This window comes from Macaca mulatta, chromosome 12 (genome assembly GCF_049350105.2).
Source record: "Macaca mulatta isolate MMU2019108-1 chromosome 12, T2T-MMU8v2.0, whole genome shotgun sequence".
Classification (NCBI taxonomy): Eukaryota; Metazoa; Chordata; class Mammalia; order Primates; family Cercopithecidae; genus Macaca; species Macaca mulatta.
Window position 1 is genome coordinate 82,342,967 of NC_133417.1, and position 19,416 is coordinate 82,362,382.

The 19,416-nt window shown below is 36.9% G+C and overlaps 1 protein-coding gene across 6 annotated transcripts in view; it reads left to right on the forward strand.

The window, feature by feature from the left end:
- The window catches only part of AGPS (alkylglycerone phosphate synthase), a 160,850-nt gene that overhangs the window by 40,709 nt on the left and 100,725 nt on the right, over positions 1-19,416 (forward strand). For all 6 annotated transcript variants that reach the window (XM_077957233.1, XM_015110421.3, XM_077957232.1 and 3 more), the window contains 6 exons: positions 6,461-6,551; positions 8,830-8,950; positions 9,045-9,119; positions 13,080-13,151; positions 14,858-14,937; positions 17,971-18,051. In XM_077957233.1, coding sequence (XP_077813359.1) covers positions 6,461-6,551; positions 8,830-8,950; positions 9,045-9,119; positions 13,080-13,151; positions 14,858-14,937; positions 17,971-18,051 — 520 coding nt within the window. The remainder of the gene's footprint in view (positions 1-6,460; positions 6,552-8,829; positions 8,951-9,044; positions 9,120-13,079; positions 13,152-14,857; positions 14,938-17,970; positions 18,052-19,416) is intronic.

Below are 19,416 nucleotides of genomic sequence, written 5' to 3' on the forward strand. Positions count from 1 at the left end.
TCTGCTTGATCCAAAGCTAAGTTCAGGTCCTGAATATCTTTTAATTTTCTGTCTCAGTGATCTGTCTAATATTGTCAGTGGGATGTTAAAGCCTCTCATTATTTTGTGTGAGAGTATAAGTCTCTTTGTAGGTCTCTAAGAACTTGCTTTTGGATCTGGGTGCTCCTCTATTGGGTACATATATATTTAGCATAGTTAGCTCTTCTTGTTGAATTGAACCCTTTACCATTATGTAATGCCCTTCTTTGTCTTTTTTGGTCTTTGTTGGTTTAAAATCTGTTTTGTCAGAAACTAGGATTGCGGCCCCTGCTTTTTTTCTGTTTTCCGTTTGCTTGGTAAATTTTCCTCCATCCCTTTATTTTGAGTCCATGTGTGTCTTTCCATGTTACATGGGTCTCTTGAGGACAGCATAATGGGTCTTGACTCTTCCCCCAGCTTGCAATTCTGTGTCTTTTAATTGGGGCATTTAGCCCATTTACATTTAAGGTTTTTATTATGTGTGAATTTGATCCTGTCATCATGATGCTAGCTGGTTATTTTGCAGACTTGTTTATGTGGTTGCTTCATAGTGTCACTGGTCTGTGTACTTCAAATGTGTTTTTATAGTGGCTGGTAACAGTTTTTCTTTTTCATATTTAGTGCTTTCTTCAGGAGCTCTTGCAAGGCAGGCCTGGTGGTGATGAATTCCCTCAGTATTTGCTTGTCTGGAAAGTATCTTCTTCTTTTCTTATGAAGCTTAGTTTTGGCTGGATGTGAAATTCTGGGTTGGAAATTCTTTTCTTTAAGAATGTTGAATATTGGCCCCCAATCTCTTCTGGCTTGTGGGGTTTTTGCTGAAATGTCTGCTGTTAGTCTGATGGGTTTCCCTTTGTAGATGACCTGGCCTTTCTCTCTGGCTGCCCATTATATTTTTTTCTCTTCTTTTCAACCTTTGAGAATCTGATGATTATGTGTCTTGGGGTTGATCTTCTCATGGAGTATCTTACTGGGGTTCTCTGGACCTCCTGCATTTGAATGTTGGCCTGTCTTGCTAAGTTGGGGAAGTTCTCCTGGATGATATTCTGAAGTATGTTTTTCAACTTGGTTCCATTCTCTCCATCTCTTTTGGGTACCCCAATCAGTCATAGGTCCAGTCTTTTTTGTATAGTCCTATATTTCTCAGAGGTTTTGTTCATTCCTATTCATTCCTTTTTCTCTATTCTTGTCTGCCTTGAAGATTGTAGTCTTCAAGCTTTGAGATTCTTTCCTCCACTTGGTCTGTTCTGCTGTTGATACTTGTGATTGCATTGTGAATTTCTTGTGTTGCGTTTTTCAGCTCCATCAGATTAGTTATGCTCCTCTCTAAACTGGCTCTTCTGGTTTTCAGCTCCTGTATTGTTTTATCATGATTCTTAGCTTTTTTGCATTGGGTTACAACATGCTCCTTTCCCTCAGCAAAGTTTGTTATTACCCACCTTCTGAAGCCTACTTCTGTGAATTCAATGATCTCAGCCTCAGCCCAGTTCTGGTTGGAGAGGTATTGTGGTCATTTGGAGAAGAGGCACTCTGGCTTTTTGAGTTTTCAGTATTTTTGCATTGATTCTTTCTCATCTTTGTGGGATTATGTAGCTTCAATTTTTTGAGGTTGCTGACCTTTGAGTGAGATTTTTGTGTGGTCTTTTTTGTTGATGCTGTTATTGTTGCTTTCTGTTTGTTTGTTTTTCTTTTAACAGTCAAGCCACTTTTTCGTCGGGCTGCTGTGGTTTGTTGGGGGATTGCTCGTGACCCTATTTGCCTCATTTTTCCCTGACCTGGAGGTATCACCAGTGGAGGCTGTGAAACAGCAAAGATGGCAGCCTGCTTTTTCCTCTGGGAGCTCCATCCCAGGGTGGGTAGTGACCTGTTGCTGGCCTGGATGCTCCCGTAGGAGGTGTCAGGAGACCCCTGTTGGGAGCTCTGACCCAGTCAGGAGGAATAGGATGGCTGGTTTTTGGTGGAGCAGGTGTGCCATGTTGGGGATAACCCTTCCATGTCAAGACTGCCTAGACTCTTCAGAGCCATCAGGCTGGAAAGGCTGAGTCAACTGAACTGCAGAGACATCGGCTGCCTCTCCCCCAGGGGGCTCTGTCCTAGGGAGAGATCAGAGTTCTGTCTGTGTAACCCTGGCTCGAGTTGCTGAAATTCCCACAGGGAGTCCCCACCCAATGAGGAGCAATGGATTGGGGTCCCACTTTAAAAAGGCAGTCTGGCCACAATCTGGCATAGCAGCTGTGTTGCATTGTATGGGATTCCTTCTTGTTCTGACCACCTGGACTGCCTGGAACTGGCAGGCTAGAACAGCTGAGTCAACCTAACCACAGAAATGGTAGTTGCTCCTCCTCCAGGGAACTCATCCATCTCAGGCAGTCTCCAGCTTGTTGCACTGTCTGACTGGAATTCCAAGCTAGTGGGTCTTAACTTGTGAGGTGAAAGTGTGGCCTGCAGAACAATGCTGCTTAGATCCCTGGATTCAGTCCCCCTCCTAGAAGAGTGAGCAGATGGATCTCCCACCTTGCTGGGATTCCTGGGGCGGAGTCTGTAAAACTCCTGGGTTACTGTGTGAGCCGGAGTGACTGTTCTTTTGAGACTCTGCACAGCTCTGTGTATTGAACTCAAGGCCCTGGTGGCATGGGTCACCAGGGGATCTCCTGATCCACAGGTTACAGACTCGTGGGAGAAGTGTGGTTTCCCTCGTGGGGTTGCACAATCTCTCACTGCTCTGCTTGGATGGGGGTGGGAGTTCCTTTGGCTCCATGCTTCTCCCAGTTGGACCATTGCCCCACCCTGCTTTTCTTTGTTCTCCATGGGTTGAGCTGTCTGCCTAGTCAGTCGCAGTGTGAGAATCTGGATATTTCGGTTGAAGGTGCTGAATTCAGTTGCCATTTTCATTCTTCTCCATGAGAGCTGTGGACCACAGCTGCTTCTAATCAGCCATCTCAGTCCCTGAAGATTTCTATAAAGTAAAATTTTTGAAAAATGTCATTATTTTTGACTTTATGGGTGTTATATATTAGTTTGGTACTTACAAATCACAAGTTAGTATATAAATGGAGAATTTGAGTTTGTTAGACTTTGTCTTTTTGATGGCATAATTTTTAATTGAAGCTTTATCTGATTATAAAAAGGCTGTTAAATTGCTTAGCAATTGTGGAACTCACCCTGAGGCTAGATGATTGTATATACTTATCAGGGGAACCCACCCCCAGTATTTCAACGTAGGTTCTTTATATTTTCCCTAAGTGTCGGCCAGTCTGAGAAATAAAGAGAAAGAGTACAAAGAGAGGAATTTTACAACTGGGCTGCCAGGGGTGATACCACATTGTCGGTAGGTCCGTAATGCCCCCTGAGCTGCAAAACCATCAGATTTTTATTAGGGATTTCAAAAGGGGAGGGAGTGTATGAACAGGAAGTAGGTCACAAAGATCACATGCTCAAGGGCAATAAAGATCACAAGGCAAAGGACAAAGCAAAGATCACAAGGCAAAGGGCAAAATTAGAATTACTGATGAGGGTCTATGTTTGGCTGTGCACATATTGTCTTGATAAACATCTTAAACAACAGAAAACAGGGTTCGATAGCAGTCTGACCTCAAATTTACCAGGGTGGGATCTTTTCCCCACCCTAATAAGCCTGAGGGTACTGCAAGAGACCAGGGCATACTTCATTCAGTCCTTATCTCAACTGCATAAAACACACTCCCAGAGCGGCCATTTATATACCTCCCCCCAGGAGTGCATTCCTTCCCCAGGGTATTAATTATTAATATTTCTTGCTGGGAAAAAAATTCAGCAATATCTCTCCTACTTGCAGGTCCGTTTATAGGCTCTCTACAAGAAGAAAAATATGGCTCTGTTCTACCCAACCCCGCAGGCAGTCAGACCTTTGGTTGTCTTCCCTTGTTCCTTAAAATTGCTGTTATTCCATTCGTTTTCAAGGTGCACTGATTTAATATTGTTCAAACACACGTTTTACAATCAATTTGTACAATAGTGGTCCTGAGGTGACGTACATTCTCAGCTTACGAAGATAACAGGATTAAGAGATTAAAGACAAGACAGGCATAAGAAATTATAAGAGTATTAATTTTGGGAACTGATAAATGTCCATGAAATCTTCACAATTTATGTTCCTCTGCCATGGCTCCAGCTGGTCCCTCTGTTTGGGGTCCCTGACTTCCTGCAACATACACTAATATTTTTGTTGCTGCTTATGTGCTGCCCCAGAGTAAGAGTCACTTTGTCTTTAGTCATTGTCCGTCCTGATGTGCACTTCCCTCTTGGATAATTTTTGTCCACAGAAATTTCATTGGCCTTGAAAACTCATTCTGGTTCTGTATCTTCTATAGTATAGTCTATTTCAGCGCTATGGGAAAGTGATAAATTGATCTCATCTTATATTTTACAAAAAAAGCCATTTAATGTTCTCAAACTAATCTTCAGTCATGGAAAAGAAGAAGATCCATTCAGTAGTCACTGTGATTCAACAATTGGTATAGGTGCTTAGTTTTCTATTTATCACATCTCTGGTTAAAGTTTCGTGTTCTCTGCCCGTGTGTTCATCTCACAAATTAAATGTTGCTGCAGCTTTGACTAAGCTAGGTTGTAAGTTTCTTAAGAACAGGAGTCATAATACCAATTCCATGTATTCTGCACTGCTAAGTACAGTCTTCTGAGCGTTAAATAAATATTGTGCATTCAGATATAGAGATATAAATACTTTATTTTAGTGATAGAAGATAGTTTTAAATTTTATACATGATAGTAACGCTTACTCTGTATCTGTAAGTTCAGATATCTTGAAGGTGGTCACCTTTTTATTTTATTGGTAATACCTGAGACTGGGTAATTAATAAAGAATAGAGGTTTGTTTGGCTCATGGTTCTGCAGGCTGTGCAAGAAACTTGGCATCAGGGTCTGTTTCTGGTGAGGACCTCAAGCTGCTTCCACTCCTGCAGAAGGGGAAGGGGAGCTGGTATGTGCTGAGATCACATGGTGAAACTGGAAGCAAGAGAGAGATGGTAGGGAGGTGCCAGTCTCTTTTTAAACAACCAGCTCTTGTGGGAACTAACAGAACTCACTCACACTTCTCTCCCTCCCCCCCAGGGCATTAATCTGTTCATAAAGATATACCTCCATGACCCAAACACCTCCCACTAGGGGATCAGATTTCAACATGAGTTCTGGAGGGTTCGGTATCCAAACTACAGGACTCCTTTAAGAGAGTGAAAGGATAAATCACAGAGTAAGAGAAAATGTCTAATATATATATCTTTCATTTTATAAATATATAAAGATTTCTTACATGTAATTGAGAGAACAATAACCCAGGAGGAAAATGAGCAAAAGACTGGAACTGGTTTTCAAAATGGAGGATATCCAAATGGACAGTAGATATAGGAATAGATGCTCAATTTCATAAGTACTCAGTAAAATTCAAATTAAAATTGTAATGAGATGCCAGTGGAATGTGTCAGAGATTCAGTTATAGAATTTCTATTGTGTTCTTTTTTATAGTTTTTTTATTTCTCTGCTAAGATTTTTTTTTTTCTAATATTCACTGGGAGTACATTTTCCATTTTGTCCATTGGCATAGCTACAATAGCTGCTTTAAAACCCTTGTGTGCTACTTCCAGTATCTTGGGTCATTTTGGGGTCAGTCATCATTAATTGTCCTTTTTCTTGATTATGACTCATACTTTACAGTTTGTTCTTGTCTAGTAATACTGGAGTGTGTTTTGGACATTGTACATGATGTAGGAACTCTGGATTCTGTTATATTCCTCTGAGGAGACCTTTAAAAAATTTGTTTTAAATCAAGCAATTAACTTGACTGATCTGAAACTCTAAATTCTGTCCCCCTGTGGTGAGCAGCTGAATTGCCTGTCCAGTTTTTTTTTTAAGCTTAACTGGGCTGCCTAGAATATTCCAGTATGTTTTCTGTACATGCCATTAAGAGTCAGCCAGACATTTGGAGAGAGCTGATAGATAGGTTCCTGTCTTACTTGCTTCTTTCTGTGATTTCCCAGTATGCTTTCCAGATGCAGCATTCACCCCAAACACTGTGGTCTGGTTCTTTAAGCCAGGAAGACTGTAAATTTTCAGCATTTTTATTACCTTTTGAGGCACCAGCTGGGGCCTGCCATAAAGCTAAAACTTATGTAAAAAACAAAACCAAACTGGAAACCTATGAACTTACGTAGTATTTTTTGCTTTTTTTCAAATGTAACACACCCTTCTGCCCTATTTTTGACTGCTTTTGGTCTGTCTATACTGCCTTTAGATAGCTGGGTTTTGTTTGTTTTGTTTTTGTTCAGAGTTTATAGTTACATGTGAAAGTGTTGGTTTGATAGTAACTGCTTGACCATCACTGGAAGCAGAATTTAAGCTTTAAATTTAAATGAAGATACGTTGCTCTAATATTTTTACTTTCTTTGTACTTTAGGTACCCTCTTAGTGGCATGGGTTTACCAACATTTAAAGAATGGATCCAAAATACCCTTGGAGTAAATGTGGAGCATAAAACTACCTCTAAAGTAAGCAAACAAAAATTATTACTAATACATTTAACTGTGTTTTTAAACCCAAATTAATATGATTTCTCTTTGTAATTTGTTATATTGGATTCCCTGCAACTGTCATGTTTTTTGTTATAAAGCCTATTAATTATATTGGCCTTGTTAGACTGTTACGGACAGTTATTCAGTGTCACAGATCTAGACCCTAGTCTCACAATTTATCTGAGATTTATCTGGCAAACTTTTTATCTTCTCTGAGCCTTGATTATTTTTAGAATTGGGAGTAATAACTATTTGTTCTGCCTCTCACAGGGTAATAGTGAAGTGCAAATTATTTACTTCCTTAAAGAGTGCTTGTTACAGAAATATAAGTTGCCGTGATGTTTAGATTATTTAGTAGACTGACCATAATCTAGGATTAATGGAGAATAATTTAAAATAAAAATGTAAAATCACATTTAATATTAGGACATTTAGAATATTTGAAGAATTATAAAAAGTAAAAATTTGATTAAGATATGAGCAATTGAGGATTTTAGTTTGTTCATGTAGTTTCACTTTTCTGAAAGTAGAATTAGGAAACTTTAAACTGTATGTATAAATATTTAGCATTTCTTTTTATTATTATTTTTGTTGTGTTTTTATTATTATTTTGCTGTAGCATAGTATTCTGTATTCCAGTCTCTCTAACTGGATATAAGTTCCATAAGTACAGGGGCTATGTCTTATACAATATTCTCCACTATATCCAACTTGTTATTAAGTGGTATAGGTATTTGGTGAGTACTTGTTGGGTTTATTTAAAAATCCACAGTTATTTTATTCTAGTTATTAAGTTAGGCTGAACAACTAATTCTACCCCTCCCAAGCCATCTTTTAACTTTTCCTAGAGGTCTCTCTTTTTTATCTCTTAAATTCTCTCTCTCTCGATCTCTTGACTATTTGCAATTACTTGTTTTTGACATTGATACAATCCACATACCATAGTTAGATTTCACCAGTTTTTGAGCCCTTTTCAGTTCTTAATTACTTAAAATATTAATGTATTTTGTTGGAGTTCTTTTAGTATTTCCTTCTCCTATGGAATAAATTTCATAAGGTCAAAATACTTTTTTCTGTTTAACTCACTGTTGTATCAAGACCTTGAAGAGTGCCTAGCTTATAGCAACCACTCAATAAGTATTTTTTATGCAGTACCTTAATAAGAGATTAAGATAATATGGAAGTATCATATTTGTTCTTTGCATATTCTTATATTTTCTTTTTTCCAAATACCGTATGATAGCTTCCCCCCATCCCCCATAGCAGATTTTACTTGGCCAGCCATTTATAGACCTCTTCCTATGTTCTAGGCATGCTATTAGGTGCTTTTCACAAAAATTACCACATTTAACCTGCCTTCCTTATAGTAGCCCTATGGTGATAATCTCATTTAACAGATGAAGAAGCCAAGGCTCATAGAAGTTGGGTGACATGCCCAGTGACTCATAGTTTTAACTTTGAAGTTGAAGATTAGATTTCAAGTTACCTGTTAGGTGAAATTGAATATCAAGTTTATAATTATGTTGTGAGTTTTAAAGCAGCTGTATAAAAACGGATTTATTACCTATTTTGAGGCTTTCTGTTGATCATTTTAAAATGGCAATTGAATAATAAGAAATGCTAATTTTTTGTTTTTTTTTTTTTGAGACGGAGTCTCACTCTGTTGCCCAGGCTGAAGTGTGGTGGTGTGATCTTGGCTCACTGCAAGCTCTGCCTCCTGGGTTCACACCATTCTCCTGCCTCAGCCTCCCAAGTAGCTGGGACTACAGGCACTCGCCACCATGCCCGGCTAATTTTTGTATTTTTAGGAGAGGCAGGGATTCACTGTGTTAGCCAGGATGATCTCGATCTCCTGACCTCATGATCCGCCTGCCTTGGCCTCCCAAAGTGCTGGGATTACAGGTGTGAGCCACCGCGCCCGGCCAGAAATGCTAAATTTTATCGACAGATTAAGTGTAGATAGTGTACAAGTCAAGTAACTTTCTCCCAGTCTCCTTAATCTGCAATGAAAGATTTGATACTTTGCTATCTTCCCTGTTGATTACAATCTTTAGAAATGATTGCGATTAACCAGAGCATTTGTAATTTGTTACTCTCATAAAGCTGATTTCTGTATATGTTGTTTTGTATTTTCCTATGCTTCAGCCTTACTTTGAATGTTTTTTTAAAAAGTCTACATTTTGTAATCATTCTCTGTAAGTACCCAAAATTCGTTGTCTAAAAATAAGTCAAAGAAATCAATTTTATTTTCTAGGCATCCTTAAATCCTAGTGATACACCTCCTTCTGTTGTAAACGAAGATTTTCTTCATGACCTTAAAGAAACTAATATTTCATATTCACAAGAGGCAGATGATCGAGTATTTAGAGCTCATGGTAAGTTACTTTATATTAGCCCTATTTATTTTTAACAAAAATTTTCTATATTTTAAGCTGTTTTTGTGTTTTTGTTTTTTTAACCACAAAACAGGTCATTGTCTTCATGAGATATTTTTGCTCAGGGAAGGAATGTTTGAGCGAATTCCTGATATAGTTTTATGGCCAAGTAAGTTTTCCCCTCCTTGTATCATTAATTTAGTATTGCTAAATTTTAAGTTAATTTAATATTGGAAATATGTACTTTTTGGCATATGAGTTGTAAAAAATATAAATTGCTGTATTTTTAAGAGAGTTTACGTAACAGTCTTAAAGCTCTTTCTTGACCTGGTTGTTCTGAACTAATGGTTTTAACAATTCATTTTGTTGCTGATAATTAAATAATCATTTCAAATGTAAATGATCTTATTGAGATGTCAGTAGAAAAATGTATTTTTGGATAATTTGGAAGCTTCATGAAATTAGTGTCAGTGTTACATTCAGATATATAGAATTATTAATATAATTGAGTACTGCAAACTAATATTAGTAATAATTTGTTGATATCAGCTGTGAGCTTTAAAAAGCCTGGTCAAACAAATTTTATGTATTATATATATGCATACTATGTTTGAAATGAATAATTAAATTTTGAGTAATTATTAGCGTTTGGCTGGGACGGGGGATGGATGAGCTTTGTGTTGTAATTTTACTCTTAGTGAGTATAAATCTGAGGTTTTTTACCCATCTCTTTTAGCAGGTAATTTAAAGCAGAACAGGTATAGTGTTCCTTGCTGTCCATTATTGCATTTTTTAAAGAGTTCTATTGATTTTCTGATTCATTTTATCTTCAGATCTTCCTTTTCAGAGTACGTATTTTATTTTTTAATAAATTGGATCATTCATGGACTCTCAGTTCTTAAATGAGATCCTTCTACTTTGGAGGAACTGTCTGAGGGAAAAATTATACTTTAATGTGGGGGCAAGAGGCAGGTGAGATACATGGGAGGAAAATCCAAGAGCATATGTAGCAGAGATGAAATTACTTTCCTGATACTAGTATATTATTCTATGCATTTGGAATATTTATTAAATAAGTCTTTCATCTCTGTTAGTTTAGTATAGAAATGTTAACTGTTCCTGAGGAAAAGGTATTCTCCAATAGAAGAAATATATTTGTTTTGCCTGCCTGTTTTTTAGTAGCTTTAGGTTACTTCTCTATCAAGATTTGGAGAAGGTTTATTCTGTTTATTACTGGAAAACGTGAAAGCAAAATTTATCAATTTTCACTTCCCACAAGAAACCTAATAGGCCATCCTTTGATGTATCTTAATAAGAACTTTCAAGTGTACCTTCTAGGCATTTCCTTTCAAGTGTACCTTCCAGGCATTTCCTTCCTGTCTTTCAACATTAAAATACTGAGAGAGTTGGGCTTGGCAGTGTGTTCCTGTAGTCCCTGTTACTCAGAATGATGACGCAGGAGGATCACTTGCCCAGAGTTCGAGTCTAACGTGGACTAGTAAGTCCCTCATCTCTTAAAAAACAAAAACAAAAACAGAATAATATAGTGGAAGTACATTTTGCTTTAAGAAATCCAAATAGTCTCAAAAACTCAGATGTAGTAAACAATATTTCACAAAAGTTTCTTTGCTTTGTAAAATCCCTCCCATTTTATTGGTTCCCTTGCACCATTGCTCTTCCACTTTTTTTCCATCCCAATTTCCAAATCAGTTCCTTCTCAGTGTATATCTAGGTTTTTGTGAAACCATAAGGGTTTTCATGCCTCATGTTTCTTGCCCCTTTAAGTCTGCCATACACACTTGGGAGATTAATTCAATAATCCTTTTGCCAGCTTCTTCCATACTTCAAGAATCTCTATGAATGGTGTATTCCTGGATGAATCAAGTTTATAGTTTTATTCTGTTCAATATCCTAGTGTAATGACTTCTTTGGAAATAGTTTCCCAACAAGTTATTAAGTCACTGAGGTCTTTATTTAATTTTAATATAAATTTCCTACTGGCGATGAAGTCCAAGTTTTTCTTTGTAGGAGGCCTCGTTTTGAGACAATGAAGAAATTTGAGGCAATGTGGTATTCCATAGAGTGGATGTGGCTGTCTCATTCTTGCAAAACACACACACACACACACACACAAAACTAGGAAATCTATTGTAGTTGTCTTTAAGTCTGGCTTTGATCTGAATGGGAATTCTATGTGTTGCTTAATAGGATGCTTGGGGCTTGTTTAAGAGTAAGGACAGTTACTTCACTTATTAAATTTAGTGTTTATGCATTATTTTCATTGGCTTAAACACCAGAACTTTAGGACTGTGAAAATACAGGCTAGGTACTTGAGGATAAGCAGTGAATAAAACAAAAATCCCTGCTCTCAAGTGCCATAGAATTTACTGAGGGGAAACAGATAATTCACAAATAAATATGTAACATATTGGTTAGTGTTAAGTGCTGTGAATAAAAGCATGTAAGAGGGTAGCGTGAACAAGGATGCGTAGTGGGATGGATGCAGTTTCAGATAACATGGTTAAGGAAGCCTTTTGATTAGGTGACATTCCTAGAAGATAATTTTGCCTTGTTGAAGATTTTTTAATAGACATCTTTGGGTATTTTGTGAATTGTTAATTAATGAGTATTCTATTTAGTAAATTTACCACAGATAGCAAGCTTTATAAGCTTAATCCAAAAGCTTGAAATAGATATTTATTAAAAATTGGAATGATACAAGTGACATGTTTTCTTAGCTTTACACAAACCTTAGAAAAGATAATTGCAACTTTGATAGAACTATTTTTGCATTCATAAATGGATATTCATTTGCTTTCCTCAGCATTCTTATTTCCTGCTGAGTCCCTAGGCTCTTAGCAACTAATACTGGAGTTTTGCATAGTTTTCTTGCCTCAAGTCTCACTCCTGCATGCCATCTCTTATTATATCAGGAGATTGACTTTTCCAAAACAATCTCTTTGCCATCTTGTTCTCCTCCTTAGGAACCTCCACTAATGTCCTATTGCCAGTCAAGTTGAGTCTTAGTACCTCTTGCTTGGCATTTAAAATCTTCCAGTCAGTTTTTTGTTACTTATATAACTTTTGCAAGCATAAAGAGAACTCTTTAGTTCTGTACAAAGGAAAGGAATTTATGTGCAGTGTATTTTGTGCAATATTGCAAACGTTTGTTTAAACAATAAATCATCAATGGTGCTAAAATTAGGTGAAAGTATGATGAGAAACATGGTATTTTATGTAGTCTAAAATACGTAAATACTGTGTCACTAGGTTTTCCCACTATAAGGATACTGTGTTTCTTATTGAAGTTAATAAGTATTTGAACAATTAATACCTGTTAATATTTGAACCTATTAATATTGAATATTGAATAAACTATTTGAACAATTAATACCTATTGATTTCAGCAAGAAACACAGTATCCTTATAGTGGGGAAACCTAGTGACACGGCCTAACCAAATGATGTATTAAGTTAACATTACTGGAAATGAGGCATGTTAGTATCATGTGCTTCTAGATGTAATGCACTGAGAAAGATGCAACATCACTTCTGTGGAATTACTCCCAAAATATATAACCTGAACTTAATCATGAGGAAACATCTACAAACCCAAACTGAGGGGCATTCTATGAAATAACTGACCACTGTTCTTCAAAACTGTCATGGTCATGAAAGTTAAAGATACACTAAGGAAATGCCTATTTTTAAAGAAGACACAAGGCAGCTAAATGCAGGGTGTGATCCTCGAGTTGATTCTGGTCTAGAAAAGAGGACGTTAGTAGGACAATTGGAAGTATTTGAATAAGGTCTGTAGATTAGTTTATTGTATTATATCAGTGTTGGTTGCTTGGTTTTGATAGTTGGACTGTAGCTACATAAGATGTTGATATCTGGGGATGTAAGATGAAGGAAAATTCTTGTACTGTCTTTGTAACTTTTTTGTAAGTCAAATTATTTCAAAATGAAAAGTTAAAAAGGTAAAGTGTTTTAATACTCAACTCATTGTGTTAATGAGTGAATAAATGAAGGAAAAGTTTTGATAAAGAATTTCGTAGGTTCTTATTTGCCAAGGTTATCAGATTTTATTCGTGCCTCTGTAATTAATTTATTTTCCCTTTCTTCAACAGCATGCCATGATGATGTAGTTAAGATTGTGAATCTAGCTTGCAAATACAACCTTTGTATCATACCAATTGGTGGTAGGTATTGTGCCTTTTGAATTTTGGTATGTAAATTTGTTCTATTTAAAATATTTGTATTTTAAATATTTGCATCACCCTACTGAAAACAAACCTTATTGTAATTGTGATGTGGTTATTCTAACAAATTGGTCGATGATGCTCATTTGTGTTCTAAGTAGAATTCCTTAAACTGTTTGAGACATGGTATACCTTAGTTCACGGCTTTTTCCTCTATGGGTCCTAGTTGAAGCTGTGATTTAATGCCTGAATAAGAAAATGTTTCTGCTTTAGTAGTTACTTTTTAACCTGTATATTTGTGGAGATAATTGTCTTTTTCAAAAGCTAAATGTAAATATGTCCTATATAAACCTTTGAGATTAGCATAGGAATGGTGATGAGACTCCCAACAATTCCAGAAGCTCCATATTCCCTCTTCAGCTGATGCTTTCTGTTGAATTCATGCAAAAAAGGCACTAAAATGCCATTTATTGTGAAATATTTTTCTAATTCCAAATGACTGTAACAAGCAAATAGTAGTTACTGATCACAGGCATCACGTTTTTAACCGACACTTCATGATCTCACTTTGTAAAGTTACGCTGAACCTTACGGATTAACACCCCTTGTACTTCTTGTGGAAGGTGATTTTCACATGTTTTCTTTCATGCAGAGCTTATGGAAGTATCAGTCAAGAATTTATTCTGATATATGATGATTTAGATCTGGTTAAGAACAGAGAACATTGTATTGTTCTTTAATGGTATCAAGAAAGCATTTTTCCTTTGACAGTAAATGTTAAGACAACAGTATATTTAAATACTTCTATGTATTATTCTATATTAAAATCACTTTTTCACCAAAAACATCTAAATTTGTTTTTAAATACCTCGTAATCTAGACATTTTAAACTTGTTTCTTTTCTAATTTATTAAAACTTTTTTGTATAAGAATATAAGATTATTTTAAATGATAAATGAATCTCATAATTGTGGTAGGAAGTAATGATGTCTCTAGTTGTATAGGATGAGTCTTTTTTTTCTTTTAAGCTCCCTCTCCTCAGTTATTATCAGCTTAGAACTTTTCTTTTTTTTTTTTTTTTTTTTTTTTTTTTTTTTTTTTTGAGACGGAGTCTCACTCTGTCGCCCGGGCTGGAGTACAGTGGCCGGATCTCAGCTCACTGCAAGCTCCGCCTCCCGGGTTTACGTCATTCTCCTGCCTCAGCCTCCCGAGTAGCTGGGACTATAGGCGCCCGCCACCTCGCCCGGCTAGTTTTTTGTATTTTTTTAGTAGAGACGGGGTTTCACTGTGTTAGCCAGGATGGTCTCGATCTCCTGGCCTCGTGATCCGCCAGTCTCGGCCTCCCAAAGTGCTGGGATTACAGGCTTGAGCCACCGCGCCCGGCCTCAGCTTAGAACTTTTCTAATCATGTTTTTGGAGTTCCACAAATTGCTAGGGGGCTCACTTGAGTGTGGCATATCCAGGGGATGGAGCCATAGCCCATTGCTTTCAGTTCCATAATATTGCTTCATTTTGGCACTCAGCATAAAATAAAGGTGAGTTTGCTTTTAGTGTGTTAGCATTGGCAAATTGTATTTTGCAAAGTATTAATAGGTATCACTTTTCTAGTGGCCCTATCTGTGTACTTGATATGAGGGATTTGCCCTAGAAATATAGCTAAAAACAGAATATTTAAACATAAAAGTTGTTGTTTCCTATTTTGGCAGGAGGAACAAGTGTTTCATATGGCCTGATGTGTCCTGCAGATGAGACAAGAACAATTATTTCTTTGGACACTTCACAAATGGTATTTAATAATTTGAAATATATTTAAAACATTGTCTTTATTGGCTCCACCTTAATTGTCATTAAAAAAGAATCTAGCCACTGGGCACTGTGGCTCACACTTGTAATCCCAGCACTTGGGGAGGCTGAGGTGGGTGGATCACTTGAGGTTGGGAGTTTGAGACCAGCCGGGCCAACATAGGAAAATGTCATCTCTAATAAAAATACAAAAATTAACCGAGTGTGGTGACGTGTGCCTGTAATCCCAGCTACTTGGGAGGCTGAGACATGAGACTTGCTTGAAACTGGGAGGCGGTTGCAGTGAGCCAAGATCACACCACTGCATTCAAGCCTGGGCAATAAAGAAAAAGGAATCTAATATCCATTTTGTTTTAAATGTATTTCATCATTACATTTTACCCTTGTATTCAGTTCTCCAAAAGATAGGTTTACTTTTACCCTCAGGTGTGTGTCTTCATGCTATTTTACCAAATTTGAATTTTTTTCAAACGCCTAAGTAGAGAGAATAGTTTACCCATTTTCTAGATAAATAGTTATTAACATTTTGCCATACTTTCTTTATCTTTCTTTTTTTTCTAGTAGTTTTAGAGCAAATTCTGACACAATGCTACTTTACACATAATTATTTTTGTATAATCTCATTTAAAAAGGACATTTTCTCACATAACTATTATTATCACTCCTGGCAAAATCAAAAGTAATTCTTTATGTTATTTAGTAGTTATCTAAATTCAATTTTCAATATAAAAAATGTCTATTTTATAGTTCATTTGTTCAAATGGGGATCCAGACAAGGCTCACATTAGCTTTCCATTGTAGCTCTTAAGTCTCACTTTATGTAAAAGCCTCCTCTTACTCCCTGTTTTTTTCCTTTTGAATGTTATAGACTTTTGAATAAACAAGTTTATTTGTGGTATAGAATGTCATATTTTGAATTTATCTGTTGCTGCTGCTTGTCATTTAACTCTTTGTCTAAGCCCTGTATGTCCACTAAATAGAACTTCCATATAAAGTCTAGTTAGGTTCAGGCATTGCCTTTTGTTTTGTTTTGTTTTTACAGCAAGAATCCCTCATAGATGGTAATGTGCTTTTAAAAAAGTGTCACGTAACATCAATAGAGGTGTGTAATAGCTGATTGTCCCACTTTTAGTGATGCTAAAATTGATCAAGTTCAGATGGTGAGCACTTCTTTTATTGTAAAGTTCCCCATTAACCTATCTCCTTATCCCAGATTTTAAGAAAAGGCAATTTATTTCCTCAGAAGATAGCTGAAGAATAGCTTATTCTGGAATGTTAACATGGATTTGGTAGTGTATATGGGATGTAATAGGGTAGCCTATATGTTTTCTTTAGGTTTTTCTGTGAGTGCCTATGAAGTTTTTTTCTGCTGCTTTTAATTTCCTTTTTCTACCAAAAGATATGTTTGAACTCTTGGTAGCTACAAGGTATATATTTAGAATGAGTATGTAATTGCCTCAAGAGCCAGTCTGTTGGGGGAGAAGATGTATACATAAGGTACCATCAGATTAAAAATTCTTTGTCTTTTCATTCTGCAATTTAATAATACTGTCTTTTGTTTAGCTGCCAAAGGACCAAAACCCTGATTATACCGTAGTTGTATCTAAGTTACTGTTGTCAGCCGGGCGCGGTGGCTCACGCCTGTAATCCCAGCACTTTGGGAGGGTGAGGTGGGCAGATCATCTGAGGCCAGGAGTTCTAGACCAGCCTGGCCAATGTGGTGAAATCCTTTCCCTTCTAAAAATACAAAAATTAGCCGGGCGTGGTGGCATGTGCCTGTAATCCCAGCTACTCGGGAGGCTGAGGCAGGAGAATTGCTTGAACCCAGGAGGCAGAGATTGCAGTGAGCCAAGATCATGTCACTGCACTCCAGCCTGAGTGACAGAGCAAGACTATGTCTCAAAAAAAAAAAAGAAAGAAAGAAAGAAAGAAATTACTATTGTCTTATAGTGAGAGTATAATTATGAGTTTTATGTAACATAAAACTAAAAGTGCATTCACATACATCATCTTATTTAATGTTTTTCACAACCCCATAAATTAAGCAGTGTGGTTATTCATGTGTGTTCAGATTTGGAATGTAGGTAGCAACTGCTGTTTTTGTATTGTCTGTTGTGCTCTTTTCTTTTTGTTATTAAGTCGATTTATCTATGTTAGTTATTGCCGTGAAATTGAGCATATGAAAGTCGAAAGAAAGCTTCCCTGGGATCCAGAAGAAGGTTCTATATGTTACCCAGTTGCTCAGCCAGATAGAAAGGGGAAAGAAGTCTGCTCTTAATTGTAGAAAGTAATTCATGAAAATTCATATATATGTAAAAGTTAGGTCAAATAAGAATGCCAGATAACATTTTTTATTGGCAGTCATACATTTGGTAACTTGAGCCAGATGAAATTTAGTTCCTTCTTTTGAGCCCAAGGCAGGGATATGCTTTGTTTTGTACATGAGATCTCTGGCCCTGTTTTGAATTAAAAATAAAGCAGGGATGCCATCTGCTATATTTAAATGTCTTTGCAGATTTTTTTTTCTAATCTTATGGTCATATTCTGATATTCTTCAATTAGATAATGATTGCTATGTTAACATAGTGCAGATAGTATTTGCACAATGCCAGGACCTGTATATGCTGTTTTTTTACATGGAGTATCTCATTTAATTATTGTAGGCAACACTTTCTGTATTATTGCTATTTACATTTTACGAATGAGGAAACAATAAGCCTAAACAGTTAAATAATTTGCCTAAGGTAAGAGAAGGAGTTTAATTTAAATTAACATCTGAATAAAGACAGAGTCTATGTTTTAAGCCAACCCCTGCATAATATACTGCCTTTGTTACTGTGTCATCATGTTGTATAGTCTGGGATAAGTGGACTTGGTTTCCAGTGTGGGTGGTTGAGGGGAACCCTTCTTGCTTAATCATTGTCTTATCACTTGTTGCTTTGAATTAAGAAGTTATATTTCCTGAGAAAATATTAGTAGTTCATGGAGATCAGATTTCTTTCTTCCTTTGCAACAGAATCGAATTCTCTGGGTTGATGAGAACAATTTGACAGCTCATGTAGAGGCTGGCATAACAGGACAAGAGTTGGAAAGACAGGTATGTTATTTCTTTTTCTTATTTTTTAAAAAAAATCAACGTATTCTAATATCAATTCTGATGCTATTTCTTTAATGAAAGTTTTCAAAACTGTATCGCCTCTATGAATGAAATACCTTTTATGATACATTCATTCATTCAATGAATTTGTTTAGTTTCTATTATGGGTCAAGCATTGAGCTAGATTCCAAGGACATGATAGTGAGTAAGGCATTGTCTCCTACCCTCAGGTAACTTAGATTAGGACAGAAAGTTTGAAAAATAATTAATTATTCAGAGTGAATATTGCTATGTGGATGCCAAGTGCAGGGTATTATGGATCATCAGATGGGGCTAGGTGGCAATGAGTTGCACAAAGAAGGTATCACATAGAACCTGGCATTTATTATTATTATTTTTTTAATACTGAGTCAGTGGCAAAGGACACAGCATTTAAAATGAGACTTCAGGATGAGTCTGAGTTGGCAAAAAAGGAGAGTACAATCCAGAGGAAGGAGCATATATGCAGAGCATCTCAGGGTGACTGCAGCCTTTTTTTTTTTTTTTTTTTTGCTTTTTTTTTTGAGATGGAGTCTCGCTCGGTCGCCCAGGCTGGAGTGCAGTGATGCGATCTCCGTTCACTGCAAGCTCCGCCTCCCGGGTTCACGCCATTCTCCTGCCTCAGCCCCCCAAGTAACTGGGACTACAGGCGCCCACCACCATGCCTGGCTAATTTTTTGTATTTTTAGTAGAGACGGGGTTTCACCGTGGTCTCGATCTCCTGACCTTGTGATCCTCCCACCTCTGCCTCCCAAAGTGTTGGGATTACAGGCGTGAGCCACCGCACCCGGCCGACTGTTGCTTTTGAGGGACTGCAGATAGCTGAATATGGCTGAAGGCTAGTGTGTGTATGGGAGAACATGTCTTCTTGGTATTTGTATATTGGGTGGGAGTGGGTACAGTAGTGGTAAAGGATCAAGCCAGGAAGACATGAGGAGTTCAGATCATAAAGAGCCTTATAAAGCACCTGTTAGAAGTTTGAACTTTACTTTTTTACTTGTGTTGTTCTGGCTGCTGTGTGGTGAAATGGGTGGTCTATGTAAGGGTGGACTAAGAGACTGCAACAATAATTTAGGCAAGAGCTGATAGTGACCTGAAGTAGTAGAAATGGAATAAAATGGAACAGTTTGAACATGGAATTCTAGGATGTTGGTGATATATTTCATCAGCTGGGTAGATATTGGTATTCATTGAACTTTTCAGTGCACAACTTCATTGACAACTACTCATTTCATAAATTCATGAAATTCTTGAAGTTCTTATAGTACTTTTTTGGGATCCTAATGAATTTTTGGAAAACTTTAGGTTTCCTTCATAGATTCTAAG